We start from the raw sequence: 15354 nt of genomic DNA, 5'->3' as shown, positions 1-15354 counted from the left end.
TAGTAAATATAAAATATTATCAAATACCATACAATATTATCAAATGTACCATGATAAATCAAATAAAATGTGTCATAGTTTGAGAAAAATATAAAAATTACAATTGAGATTGTCTAACTCAATTTGGGCGCTCGAGGATCTCCTTCGTCTCTTCTCGAACCAAGCTCTCTTTGCCTCGCTCATGTTGGTCAAGTCGGCGTTCATGATGAGGTTGTCCTCGGCTTGGCGTTTGAGCTCAACTTCCTTCGCCTTCAGCTCCACCTCTTTGGCCCTTGCCATTGCTATGAGCTCAAGTTCTCTCTCTTGAGCTCAAGTTCTTTAGCTTTGGTCTTCGCCTTGACCTCTTCAATCTCAAGCTTCTTCTGCTGGACATCAAAGAATTTCTTCCCTGTCCTCTTCTTTCTCCCGGCGCCTCCTCTCATCCCTCTTGTCCGTGGACACCTCTCTGTCCGCATGCATCTCCTTCAAAGTGCCATACAATAGCATGGACGACGCATCACGCTTCATGTCGGCTTTGGTTGCCTTGTGGCCGCGTGGACGACTTGCACGAGAAGCGAAGCTGCCGCAAGGCTGCCCACCATCAAGGTCAATGACCGTGGCATCTTTGGCGGGATTGTTGCCGATCAAGGTCGCCATGTAGCCCTCGTACCCCTCCTGGAACTTGGGGGTGCCGTGGAGTTCCTTCCAACAATGAGGGAAGGCAAAGGTCTTCTCTCCATTGTTGGCTTTGTAGAATTCCAAAGCTCGCCACACCTAGAGCAAAGCGAGACAACAACGATAAACATATGTGCAAACATCGGATGAATAAGTTGAGGTTATGAATCATACCAAGTCCTTCACACCCATGCCACTAACGGGGAGCCGCCTCGCGTGCTCATACGCCGCTCGGAACTTGTTGCATTCCGTTTGAATTGCTCCCCACCTCTTTTGGAGCGATATTTCGCTGCGGTCGCTCTCAAATGGCTCCTGTCCATATTTGCGATGTTCATGGAAGTATTCATAGATCCGGCGCCGAATGCGGACCCCTTCGCTCGGCACCCGTCAACGCATCTTGCCCGATGGTCAACCATCCATCGACGAGCACCTTGTCCTCCTTCTCCGTGTAGTTGGCGGTTCGTTTGCTTACCCGGCGACCTCGAGCTTGTGCAGCTGCGGCTTGTGTGAGGCCCTCACCGAACAACGGCTCCTCCTCAATGTTTATGCTGCCGGGACGGGCGGTTGTGCCCGCTCGTGTGTCAATGGGAGGTGGCCGGGGAGCCTGCTTGTGTCGAAGGATATGGAAGGGTCGTCGGCATTGTCCGCGCGAAGACGGAGGGGCCTGCACGGCGGACGGTGAGCTGCGCGCGCGCGGCCGACATATCGTCGAACAGGTTGCGTGCACCGGACGTCGCAGCTGCTCCCGGAGTTCTTCGGGCCTTTGGAGTTCGCCGGCGCACGGTTCAGGTCAATGGACGAAGGTGACGGCCCCGTCATGGACTCGCCCACCTCCGGTGACCCATCCCGTGAGCGAGTACGCCCTGCCGCCCATGCGCCCCCATTTCGTGCCCAAATAGGGCAGTCGGTGGGGCGAGTTGACCTTGGAGGAAGGGGCCGGGTCACGGAGGAGGCCGAGCTCCCCACCGAGGCCGCGCCGGTGCCGGGGATGATCATGTGCCGGCCGAGCGCCGGGTGGCCGTAAAATAGCATGGCTCGCTTGCTCTTGAAGGAGAGTGCTCTTCGCCTCCGTCCGGAGTTGGAGAAGCTCGCTCCGCCGCCCGCTGCCGCTCCGGCTCGGCGGCGGTTTCCCTCTTCCGTTGGTCCATCGCCCTGCGGCTGGTCGGCCCTCTTCCTGCTCTCGAGCTTCCTCGCTCCGGGGTGAGCTCGGCCTTCGCCTTCTTCGTCGGCGGTCCGGGGGGAGCTCGGCCACCGCCGGTTCGGGAGCCGCCTCCACGGCGAGGAGCGGCAACGGCCGCGGGTGCCTCCTCTTCGATGGCGGCGGTGGTGTCGGTGGCGGTGGCGGCGGCGGTCGCTTCGTCGGCCATCTCTAGGTTTTGGGAGTACGGTGGAGTGTTTTTCGTTTTGGGAGGCGGACGGGCGGGCCGGGGGCGGACAAGGGAGGACGCGAGCGACCAGCCTTTCGCGTCCGCGGCCACGCAAACTCGTCCAAGATTTGGGCCGGGTTTGGGTCGTCCCGGACGCCGCGGCCATCCGTTTTAGGGATGGGTCCGCGCGCTGGGCCGCGGTTTTGTCCGTTTCGACCCATCCGGACGCGCGGGCGCGGGATGGGTCGCCCGGTTGGAGATGCCCTAAGGCCTCTAGAGCCCGCCCTCGGGAGCGCCAAAAAGGCCCACACGACCAAAGAGGCCGCCCATGGACATGCCCAACAAAGTAAGATTCTTTTTTTCTTCTTTTGCTACGAGTTTTTCCTTTTTTTTCTTGTTTTCTTTTTTTTTAATTTATAAATAAATGAATCTTTTCTTTTCACATTTAACTTTTTAGCAAATGCATGAACACATTTTAAATATGTAAATATATTTCCTTATTCTGCATAAACACACCAAATTTATGTAATTTTCTTTTCTTTTCCCTATTTTTCTTAAAATATTGCTTCTTAACTATATGAACATATCATTTGATGTACATGAACATATTATTTTATGTATATGGACATATTTTCTATGGGTACAAACATCATGTTTTTTTTATTTATATGAACATTAACTCACAAATAAATCAACATTTTTATTCCATACGCATGAGTGTACAAAAAATATCTTGAACTAAATATATAAAAAAAACTTGTTTTTGAATACTTTCCAGTAAAATATTACTTTTTCATTTTTAAACTATTCAATTTATATTTATATAAAAATACGTTTGTCAATGTGTCGCGTTTAATATTGACATAATAAAAGTTTTGGGTGCATGCAAATAGAAGCCGAGAGAGCAGAGTGCGCCGATCTGGCTACCAATCAACACAAAGATTGTTTTTTTTAATGCTACTTACGAGTTTTAAAAAGTTTCGATTTTTCATGTGGATACATATAAATGATATCCGTAATTGTTTGTTAAATAGTAATATATTTTTGGGCTACACAAAGAAGACAAAATTATGGTTCCAGAAAGGGAAAAAAACAACTTTGCTGTCCATATTTTTTTTTATGTAGAACACATCAGAGACTCAGAATATATGTTGATAAAACTTGTACGCACATACCAGACATGTCGATGTACATGTGAATATTTTTCAGATATGTTTGAGTTGTAAAAATAAGGTTTTCTCTTTTTATAAACGAGCTCCATAACGTTTCGTCAACCTCCAGGAAAAAACGGTCGGGAGACGATCACGGCAGTTCCCAGCCGCCTCCCACCGGCACCACCGATCTGCCCCAAGTTTGTGGGCTTCGGGCCATGGAGGAGGGGTGGATCTGGTTCCCGTCTACGGGAGGGTTCCGTTTTTCTGGTTTTAGGTTGAAGGTTTGGTGGGGCGGCACTTAGGTGGCGGAGGCGACATCTTCTCCAATAAAGTCTCCCCGGCTTCAGCTCCATCTCGGCGGCGACGTCGAGAAATTTGTAGGAGTGGTGTGGTTCTCGAGGACCTTTTTTCTGGCGGGGGATCTTCGGATCGTCATGGAGCTTTATCGACGGTTATTCCTTCTTTCTCATCTCTGGGACGGATGTGGTATTCTTGACCCGTTCGGCGACTTCCCGTCCGCATCCAACAACGTCAGGCGGACTGAGGGAGGAGCGGCAGCGGCGGCGCGCCGTCAACATGGTCTAGAGGTTGAAGACGAAGGACATCTCAAGGATTTGGTTGTAATTTTCTTTTTTATTGAGGTGATTTGTACTGTTCGATATTTTTCTTGATGCCAAGGTTCATTTCAAAAAAAAAAGAGCTCCATGTAGCTCATACTAGACATGTACAGACATGCGTATTTTTTTCAGTATTAGAAAAAAGGTTTTCGATTTTTAATTTTTAATTTTAGAAACGAGCTTCCAACTCGGGCCACTCGGCAACCTCTCTTATATTTGCGGGTGTTGTGGGCCAAAACGGTCGAAGAAAGTTTAGGGCCCGGGCCGCGTCCCCGACTCGGCCGAGCTCTCGTCCGCCGTGGTGGGCACTGTCCAGTCACTCAAGTCAGGCAGTCATTGTGCAGATCTGTTTCCCACCGCCAGCACCCGTCGGCCGTCTCCCGTCAGAGCCATCTGGGCATCCATGACTTCGGCTTTGCCACTGGCGAATCCGCGTGCGCTCGAAGAGCAGGTGAGGTTTCTGTCCGCTCTGCTATTTAGGTTGTTAGTCGTAACGCCTAAGCGGCAATCCGCCGAACACGTTGGGGGCCAGTGACTACTGTGCTCGATTTGTCTTCCTTTCTATCACTGTGACCGTTAATTTATTTCAAGGATGACTATGGTTAATTGTTTGTGTTACCAGCTGAATTCTGGCCATGAATTAATTACCAAAATGGAATGTTCCCATAAACTCGATAGATGGCTAGACCATTCCTACTGCCAGACTGCCAGTATTCCACTGCTTATGCCACATGAGATTGATACCGTTTCCAACTTAGTACAAAGTGTGTGCTAGTATTTAGGTTTGCAAATTTCATTTCAACTCTGGAACACATTGGTCTTAATCTTAAATTCGTTCAAGATTTTGAGTAGGTGTCGCACATTTGTTTTGCAGATAGCATCAAAATGATGAAAAGGTACAAGCAGACTCCAAAACAAAAAGCTTGAAAGCTAACTAGCCGAAATGCTAAAGCTAGGCACAGTCATGGTGCCTGCATGCTGTGGAGCGGAAAATGGCGAAGCGCCTTGGCTCCAGCCATGTGCCACAACTTCATTGTGGATGGACTCACCCATCTCCTGGTATCTCAGGGCTGAATCACCAAACACAGAGGCATTCCATGGTCGCCAAATTCTCCACATCCTCAGGCTGATCAGAGAATGGACTCTGTTGATTTTTTCCATCACCCAAGCACCCAGCAGCATGTAAGAACCTATTTATAACTACTCACCCGGCTGCAGTGTGATTGCCTGCAAGCCAAACCTCGAAGGCCCTTGTGCAAGACTTACATAGCAAAGACGTGCTTTCTCAAAAGCTGTGATACTGTCTTGTCTTCCTGGTAACAAAGAGGAAATGCATTGGGTTGGTCCAGACCACGACGTGCCAGATGATCCGCCAAAGCCAGCAAGCGAATGTCTTGCACTTAATTGGCTCTTAGCAACCCGGGATAGACTGCCAAAGGAGGCAATCGACCTTGCCATCCATGATGGCCCAGTGAGCACAACTAGCCGAATACTGTCCCCATGGACTGCAGGGCCAGATTAACTTATCCTCGATATCTAGGCGCAGTCTGCAGTTGGTTATTAGATCTATGAAGTGCAAGAATTATATGATTCCTTCCACGTTCAGCACTCCAGAGATATCCCAAATACATTGCACTTGCGATGGAGCCTCCTGGACTCTTCTCGACTGAATGTTGTAAGTTGCTAATTTCGTTATTTGCTAGGATAGTAATGCTAAGTAGTCTCTCATGGCTTCACTCAATAAGTCTCTGTTGGGGGACATTAGTTTTCAAGAAACAGTGAGCATCTTCGGACGTTGTTATATGTTCCAAAAGATCTAAGAGTATGCAAACTAAATCTTCCCTTTTTCTTGCAAGGAAAAACTAGACTCTTCCTGTACACATGGCAACCTATGTATGTCGTACGAACCTGACTCATGCTGCCTGTGAAAAAACAAGCCCACTACATTTGATGCAAGAATTTGTATGGCACTGAATATTTTTGATACAATTGCACTTAGTTTTACACCTAATACCTTGAGAAGGATGTATGGAACACAACAACAGACATTTTTTCCAGTCATGATTTATTTTATTTTCAAATATCACGCAGTACAAACTATTTCTTCTTGCAGACTGAGATATTATAGCTTATCGCAGGTCACCAGGAGTAGGCTGGGTGATTGTCATGTTCATCACATGGTAGCAGAGCTTTTACTATTTCATTCATCGTAGGCCTGCTGTTTCTTTCTTCAAGACAAGATAAAGCCAATTTCACCATTACCACCAGTTGCTCAGGATTGAAATGGCCATGCAGTCTAGTATCAATTATTTCCTTGACATCTCCACCCACCAGCAATTCCTTCACTGCCCCTGCAAACTGTCTGATTTCTACCTCTTTACCATCCACTGTTATTCCACTCGAGATCCTACTTCCAGTAACTAACTCGAGAAGGACAACACCGTAACTGTATACGTCAACCTTTGCGTTGATTGGCAAATTCAGCGCCCACTCTGGTGCCATGTAGCCCATTGTTCCTCTCATGTGGGTGAGGTTGAAACTGGAACTGTCTCTCTTTGAGAGTTTGGCTAGTCCAAAGTCTGCTATCTTGGCTTCAAAGTCTCGGTTCAGGAGTATGTTCTCCGGCTTTATATCACAATGGATTACCCACTCAAGGCACTCATGATGGAGGTATGCCAAGCCTCTTGCAGTTCCCAATGCTATTTTGAATCGTTGGCTCCAAGAAAGTAGTCTCTCAGTACTTACGTCACCAAATATGAACTTGTCGAGTGATTCATTCTCGACATACTCATAGACCAGTAGTTTGTGTTGACCCTCAGAGCAAAACCCCCACATTCTCACTAAATTCATATGGTTGATCCTTCCGATTATATTCATTTCTGCCCAGAATTCCTCCTCACCATGTGAAATGTTTATTAGCTTCTTCACCGCAACTACTCTCTTATCTTCAAATACTCCTCTGTAAACAATTCCAGATGCCCCTCTTCCAATCTCTTCCTTAAACTTTCCAGTCGCTTCCTTTAACTCTCGGTACGTGAACGTCCTAAATTGGCTCATCACCATCCTGTAACCTGCCTCCATTGATTTGGGTATGTTCTGCTTGCTGTAAAGAAACGACCAGCTTGTACCAATAAAGAGCAGCACCAGGGCTCCCAGTATTGCTGCAAATATGTAGTAAGTTGTATAACTTCTGTTGACATCATTCATTCCATACATACTTGCAGAGCCTTGTACAACCACAGGAATACCCAGATTACATGTGAGACCAGACTGTTTGGAGGTACCCATAGTCTTTGGTACTTTGATATACATATCTCCAGCAAAATTTGCTGATGTATAACAATTGAAGAGTACAGATTTGGTGTAGCAAAGTGCAAATCCTGTCTTGTACACGAATGCCGAGCAGGAACAGACGTCCAAGCATGCCTTCTTACATTGAGCAAGTGAGACGGACGCGTTGTAGTCCAGATCAAAGCCATAACAGTCACTTTGAGGGACTTTGATGAAGTCAAACTCTTCTGGTTTGCTGCAGCTTTTATTGAATTTTGGACGGCAACCGCTGTTCCAGTTATGCGGATCAGTCATCTCATATCCTGGGGGACATGAACACCTGAGGCTTGGCAAGTACTCACATATCCCATTTTGTCCGCATATCCCGTGAACGTTGCACATTTCTGCAATAGCCTCCCATGATACTATCCAGCTCCCAGTCGACGCATTCAGACTGTACATTCTGAGATTTCCATCATAGCCAATTGTCAGCCTTCTCTTGACTCCAGCGCCCCAATCAGAGGCCTGGACATTCAGCCTATCACTTGAGAGGAAAAGTCCTTTAGTGTCGAGGACTGCAATCCTGGAGCTGTTATAGTTAGTCCGTCCATTTACAAACACACTATAGTCTGCACTTGGCCAATAGAGACTTGATATCTCTGGACCATCATACATAAGGCGTAGCACATTGTCGTTGTCGAAATAGAGGCTGAAATAACTGGAGACTAGTCTTGTACCTTTTTTGAAGGGCTGTAAAGGCAGCAGTGTATCTGTCGGTGAAGAGAAACTTTCCCACAACATTTTACCTGTTGAGTCGTTGACGATGAGGTTGCCGGTGTCAAGAAGGTAAACCGTTGTGCCTTCTCCAGAGCTTGTCTTGCTGTCCCAAGTCACGCTGCCATTGACATCAGTGAGGACAAAGTTTCCATCATGGTTCAGCGACATCATGGAACCACGGCCATTCACCGGAGAATTGGGGTTGGCAGACCATACAACAGTTTTCTCTATGGTGTTAGTGAACCAAATAGAGAAGGAGAATGCATTCTTTCCAACTTCATAGAATCCACAAGAGAAATCAGCTTTTGGCGAGACAAGAAAGGTTTCGCTATGCTCTTCTACAGACAAGGATGAGCCAGTGGTTAGCATCGACTGGGGCAAAGCATAGGGGCATGGTAGAACGGTGAGCAATGGAAGAATGATTAGGAATAGGAATTTGGCCATTGTTCTTGCTGCTCTGGGAGTTCTGTGGGTCGGGTGAAGGTACTTGTAGTGGAGTTTCTTCACAATGTTGACTCATCCCAGTCAGTCTTGGCGGCTTATAAAGAGAGGAGTGTGACGATATCTTTTCCTGTTGACGGTTGCCCTTTTACGAGGTTTGAAGGCTAATTTGTTCTGAGCTGCATGGCAAGAATTAGTTTCCATCCTCATGGTTTTACACGACGATCTAATAAACATGATTTTTTTTTGGGTAATTTATCTTTACACTTCATCTTGATATCCACATTGATGTTTGGTACCACTGAGCTATTGATGTTTGGAGTACCAATCTTTGAAGATAATTATTAAAACCTTCACATCGGAAGTTCTTTAGTGACAAGCTTCATCATTAAAACATTTTATTAGGGAATCTTGATAATTATTTAGGAAGTCTGCGCTTGCTTTCCCTTTTGTTTATTATTATATGGCGTTTGTTGGCATGATATGTTTGTTATTGCCCAGTTGCAGAGTTGGACAAGCCACAGCCCACCCACAAGTGGTCAGGCCGCCTGCCTAAGGGCATCTCCAACCGGGCGACCCATCCCGCGCCCGCGCGTCCGGATGGGTCCAGCCGGACAAAAACCCGGCCCAGCGCGCGGACCCATTCCTAAAACGGATGCCCGCGGCGTCCGGAACGACGCAAACCCGGCCCAAATCTTGGCCGGGTTTGCGTGGCCGCGGACGCGAAAGGCTGGTCGCTCGCGTCCGCCCCTTGTCCGCCCCTGGCCCGCGTGTCATAGGCATAAATAATATTTTTCGTTAAATAGAACTCATTACAATTTTTTAGCTACTACTTCTATCCTAAATACGTACGGGGCCGGCGGCCTCGCCGGCTCGCCCGTCGGGCCGTGGATTTCACTCGACGCGGCGGCCCGTACGCGTGAGGATTCCACTCCAGCCTTCCTACGGGCCGGGTGGCGCGTCGGCGGCGGCGCGGGCGGCGGCGCGGGCCTCGGCAGCCTGGACGGAGGGCATCATCCTCCTCCTTTCCGCCCGCGCAGCTCGGGCGCGCTCGCGCTCCGCCTCCTGCGGCGGAACCATCCGCTTCCCGCATAGCTCAAGCTCCTGCAGGGCGGCGCGTTCCACAGCGGTGCGCGGCGGCGGCCGGCCCGCCAGATGCCCTCGTGCTCCTTCGTCACGCGCGTGAGGTCGGCGAGATGCTCCTCGATGGCGGCGTTGATGTTCGCAAGCGCGAGGTCGTCCGCGGCGATGGGCTCCTCCGCGGCGTCCGCCCCCTCCTCCGCGGCCTCGTGCCAGCCCTCCGCGGCCGCTTCCCCCATCTCCGCGTCACCGGCCTTCTTTGCCGCCGCCTCGGCAGCGACGCGGAGCGCCTCGTCGTCGGCGACCCACCGCGAGTCCGCGCGCTCCTCCTCGTCCGTCCGCGGGAACCTCGGCCCGGGCGGCGAGGGAGAGCTTGGCCCATGTGGCCTCGAAGGGTGCGCGGCATGGCGCCGGAGAAGGTGCGGGAGTGAGAGAACGGTGATGCGGTCCAGGCGAGACCGCCGCCGTCTTTATAGCCGGCGGTCTCGGCGGGAAACTTGGGCGCGAGCGCGCGCCAATGGCGTTCGCGCGCGGGAACCTTGGTGCGCGCGGGATCTTCCCGCGCGTTCCACCGCCCACCATGGTCTGTCCCGTCGAGGCTCTGCCATGGCGCGGCCGCGCAACGAAGACGAACCACGTGGCGTCTCTTTGGGTCGCCGCATTGGGCGCCGCGTGCGACCCAAACGGACACGCGGACGCGGGGCGCTGTCCGCGTGTCCGGGCGGCCACGCAAACGGCCTAAAACGGACGGCCCAGCGCGTCCGTTTGGGTCGCCCGGTTGGAGATGCCCTAACGCCATCAGCGTTATGCTGACAACGATGTTTAGCAAACCATGGACTGCTAACCGGGACAGCTTTTTGGCGTTATCATGGCTTGTCGCTGTCTCTACGTCTGTAGGGATTAATCAATACCATGGCCACGCTAACGGATAGATCATGGTTTTATTATATTTGGGCTCGAAAGCCCCTAGTTTTACATGTCAAAAAGAAAAAATAAGGATAATCCCCGCTACTGGGATGTTGTCGGCCCCCTCCTAGTCCTTGTGGCCGACGCGTATGCCACCTGCGGTGATGCGTGGGCTGTTTCCTTTCTCAGGAGGACGTGCATGGATGCGTGTGCCGTTCATAGTCACCGTAAACTGAGCGTATGGTCACCGTAAACTGAGCGTATTTATGCGTCCGAAATGGAGCTCACACGGACACAAACAACCACGCTATCCGTTTGCGGCAGCACGTTACCACCTGCGGTGATGCAGGGGCTGTTTCCTTTCTCAGGAGGACGCGCATGGATGCGCGTGCGGTTCCTAGTCACCGTAAACCGAGCGCATCTATGCATCCAAAATGGGGCTCACATGGAGACAAACGATCACGTTTGCGGCAGCACGTTAGAGCATCTCCAACAGGCGCTGTAAAATCTCGCGCGCTATACCGGCGATTGGGTGCGCTGTATACCGCTCGCGCGCGGCATAGCGAATTTGCCCCCGGCAGAGGCTGTATTTTGCAGCGCGCGTTGGTGTGCGAAAACGCACCTCCGCCGCAGGCGCTATTTTGCAGCGCGCGCGCGTCACAAACTGCTAAATCGGACCGTTTTTTTTTGAAAATTCATCAAACAAACTGAAATTTGATCGAAAATATGAACATAGTTTAAAAGTGCGCGATACAATACGACATTTTAACGAAAATACTAATAAATAAACTACTCCTCGCCGTCGTCGGACTCCCAGTCGAAGTCGGAGCTCGCCGATGTCGTGTCCGACACTGGCGTCGACGTCGTCGTGTACTGGAACTCGGAGGAGGACGAAAGGACGACGGCCCTGCGGCGTTCTGCCGTTCCTCCTTCCTCCTCGCCGCCGCGTCGGCCCTCGCCTTCTTCCTCGCCGCGGACTCGGCGCGGCGCTTCTCGCGACTCGCCTTCTTCATCGCCGCTCGCGCCGCTTTGTCCCCCTCCTTCTCCGCGTAGAAGGCCTCCGTGGCGGCGACGTCCTCCGGGAACGCGCGCGCCACGCAAGGCGGTTGCGCTCGTCCTGCTCCGCCACGCGCAGGCGCTGCTCGAGGTCGCGGGCGCGGCGCCGCTGCTCGTTCGTGATGAGCGGCGAAGGCGGCGCGAGCATCTCCGCCTGCTCGCGCGTCCGCATGATGGCGTGTATTTCACACGTTCGTTGGGGAACCCCAAGAGGAAGGTATGATGCGCACAGCAGCAAGTTTTCCCTCAGAAAGAAACCAAGGTTTATCGAACCAGGAGGAGCCAAGAAGCACGTTGAAGGTTGATGGCGGCGGGATGTAGTGCGGCGCAACACCAGGGATTCCGGCGCCAACGTGGAACCCGCACAACACAACCAAAGTACTTTGCCCCAACGAAACAGTGTGAGGTTGTCAATCTCACCGGCTTGTCTGTAACAAAGGATTAACCGTATTGTGTGGAAGATGATTGTTTGCAGAGAAAACGAGAAAACAAGTATTGCAAAGCAGATTTGTATTTCAAGTATTAAAAGAATGGACCGGGGTCCACAGCTCACTAGAGGTGTCTCTCCCATAAGATAAAAGCATGTTGGGTGAACAAATTACGATCGGGCAATTGACAAATAGAGAGGGCATAACAATGCACATACATGTCATGATAAGTACAGTGAGATTTAATTGGGCATTACGACAAAGTACATAGACCGCCATCCAACGGCATCTATGCCTAAAAAGTCCACCTTCAGGTTATCGTCCGAACCCCTTCCAGTATTAAGTTGCTAACAACGGACAATTGCATTAAGTATGGTGCGTAATGTAATCAATAACTACATCCTCGAACATAGCATCAATGTTTTATCCCTAGTGGCAACAAGACAAACACAACCTTAGAACTTTCTGTCACTGTCCCAGGTGTCAATGCAAGCATGAACCCACTATCGAGCATAAATACTCCCTCTTGGAGTTACTAGCATCAACTTGGCCAGAGCCTCTACTAATAACGGAGAGCATGCAAGATCATAAACAACACATATGCAATAACTTGATAATTAACATAACATGGTATTCTCTATCCATCGGATCCCGACAAACACAACATAGAGTATTACGGATAGATGATCTTGATCATGTTAGGCAGCTCACAAGATCCAACAATGAAGCACAATGAGGAGAAGACAACCATCTAGCTACTGCTATGGACCCATAGTCCAGGGGTGAACTACTCACTCATCACTCCGGAGGCGACCATGGCGGTGTAGAGTCCTCCGGGAGATGAATCCCTCTCCGGCAGGGTGCCGGAGGAGATCTCCGTAATCCCCCGAGATGGGATTGGCGGCGGCGGCGTCTCTGGAAGGTTTTCCGTATCGTGGTTTTTTCGCATCAGGGGTTTCGCGACGAAGGCTTTAAGTAGGCGGAAGGGCGGAGTCGGAGGGTTGACGAGGGGCCCACACCACAGGGCGGTGCGGGCCCCCCTTGGCCGCGCCGCCTTGTGGTTTGGCCACCTCGTGGCCCCACTTCGTATGCTCTTCGGTCTTCTGGAAGGTTCGTGGAAAAATAGGCTCCTGGGTCTTGATTTCGTCCAATTCCGAGAATATTTCGTTACTAGGATTTCTGAAACCAAAAACAGCAGAAAACAAAGAACCGGCACTTCGGCATCTTGTTAATAGGTTAGTTCCGTGAAAATGCACGAATATGACATAAAGTGTGCATAAAACATGTAGGTATCATCAATAATATGGCATAGAACATAAGAAATTATCGATACGTCGGAGACGTATCAAGCATCCCTAAGCTTAGTTCTCGCTCGTCCCGAGCGATGTAAAACGATAACAAAGATAATTTCGAAGTGACATGCCATCATAACCTTGATCATACTATTTGTAAACATATATAGTGGATGCAGCGATCAAAACAATGGTAATGACATGAGTAAACAACTGAATCATAAAGCAAAGACTTTTCATGAATAGTACTTCAAGACAAGCATCAATAAGTCTTGCATAAGAGTTAACTCATAAAGCAATAAATCAAAGTAAAGGTATTGAAGCAACACAAAGGAAGATTAAGTTTCAGCGGTTGCTTTCAACTTGTAACATGTATATCTCATGGATAATTGTCAACATAGAGTAATATAACAAGTGCAATATGCAAGTATGTAGGAATCAATGCACAGTTCACACAAGTGTTTGCTTCTTGAGGTGGAGAGAGATAGGTGAACTGACTCAACATAAAAGTAAAGAGAATGGTCCTTCAAAGAGGAAAGCATCGATTGCTATATTTGTGCTAGAGCTTTTATTTTGAAAACATGAAACAATTTTGTCAACGGTAGTAATAAAGCATATGAGTTATGTAAATTATATCTTAAAAGTTGCAAGCCTCATGCATAGTATACTAATAGTGCCCGCACCTTGTCCTAATTAGCTTGGACTACCGGATCTTTGTAATGCACATGTTTTAACCAAGTGTCACAATGGGGTACCTCCATGCCGCCTGCATAAAGGTCTAAGGAGAAAGCTCGCATTTTGGATTTCTCGCTTTTGATTATTCTCAACTTAGACATCCATACCGGGACAACATGGACAACAGATAATGGACTCCTCTTTAATGCATAAGCATGTGGCAACAATTATTATTCTCATATGAGATTGAGGATGTATGTCCAAAACTGAAACTTCCACCATGAATCATGGCTTTAGTTAGCGGCCCAATGTTCTTCTCTAACAATATGCATGCTCCAACCATTAAGGTGGTAGATCTCTCTTACTTCAGATAAGACGGACATGCATAGCAACTCACATGATATTCAACAAAGAATAGTTGATGGCGTCCCCAGGAGCATGGTTATCGCACAACAAGCAACTTAATAAGAGATAAAGTGCATAAGTACATATTCAATACCACAGTAGTTTTTAAGCTATTTGTCCCATGAGCTATATATTGCAAAGGTGAATGATGGAATTTTAAAGGTAGCACTCAAGCAATTTACTTTGGAATGGCGGATAAATACCATGTAGTAGGTAGGTATGGTGGACACAAATGGCATAGTGGTTGGCTCAAGGATTTTGGATGCATGAGAAGTATTCCCTCTCGATACAAGGTTTAGGCTAGCAAGGTTATTTGAAACAAACACAAGGATGAACGGTGCAGCAAAACTCACATAAAAGACATATTGTAAACATTATAAGACTCTACACCGTCTTCCTTGTTGTTCAAAACTCAATACTAGATGTTATCTAGACTCGAGAGAAACCAAATATGCAAACCAAATTAGCAAGCTCTAAGTATTTCTTCATTAATGGGTGCAAAGTATATGATGCAAGAGCTTAAACATGAGCACAACAATTGCCAAGTATCAAATTATCCATGACATTTTAGAATTACTACATGTAGCATTTTCCAATTCCAACCATATAACAATTTAACGAAGAAGAAACTTCGCCATGAATACTATGAGTAGAGCCTAAGGACATACTTGTCCATATGCTACAGCGGAGCGTGTCTCTCTCCCATAAAGTGAATGCTAGGATCCATTTTATTCAAACAAAACAAAAAACAAAAACAAACCGACGCTCCAAGCAAAGTACATAAGATGTGACGGAATAAAAATATAGTATCAGGGGAGGAACCTGATAATGTTGTCGATGAAGAAGGGGATGCCTTGGGAATCCCTAAGCTTAGACGCTTGAGTCTTCTTAAAATATGCAGGGGTGAACCACCGGGGCATCCCCAAGCTTAGAGCTTTCACTCTCCTTGATCATATTGCATCATACTCCTCTCTTGATCCTTGAAAACTTCCTCCACACCAAACTCGAAACAACTCATTAGAGGGTTAGTGCACAATAAAAATTCACATGTTCAGAGGTGACACAATCATTCTTAACACTTTTGTACATTGCATAAAGCTACTGGACATTAATGGATCAAAGAAATTCATCCAACATAGCGAAAGAGGCAATGCGAAATAAAAGGCAGAATCTGTCAAAACAGAACAGTCCGTAAAGATGGATTTTATTAGGCCACCAGACTTGCTCAAATA

At 48.5% G+C, this 15354-nt stretch overlaps 1 protein-coding gene across 1 annotated transcript; it reads right to left on the bottom strand.

Annotated features, from left to right (window-relative positions):
* Positions 1–5717: 5717 nt before the first annotated feature.
* Positions 5718–8285, bottom strand: LOC124666636 (putative receptor protein kinase ZmPK1). Its single transcript, XM_047203976.1, has one exon. The coding sequence runs from the start codon at positions 8281–8283 to the stop codon at positions 5932–5934; it is 2352 nt and encodes a 783-aa protein (XP_047059932.1). The 5' UTR covers positions 8284–8285; the 3' UTR covers positions 5718–5931.
* Positions 8286–15354: the final 7069 nt, after the last annotated feature.

The sequence above is a fragment of the Lolium rigidum genome, chromosome 6 (genome assembly GCF_022539505.1).
Source record: "Lolium rigidum isolate FL_2022 chromosome 6, APGP_CSIRO_Lrig_0.1, whole genome shotgun sequence".
NCBI lineage: Eukaryota > Viridiplantae > Streptophyta > Magnoliopsida > Poales > Poaceae > Lolium > Lolium rigidum.
The sequence above is the reverse complement of the archived record's forward strand: the minus strand, read 5'-3'. Positions and strand labels throughout refer to the sequence as shown.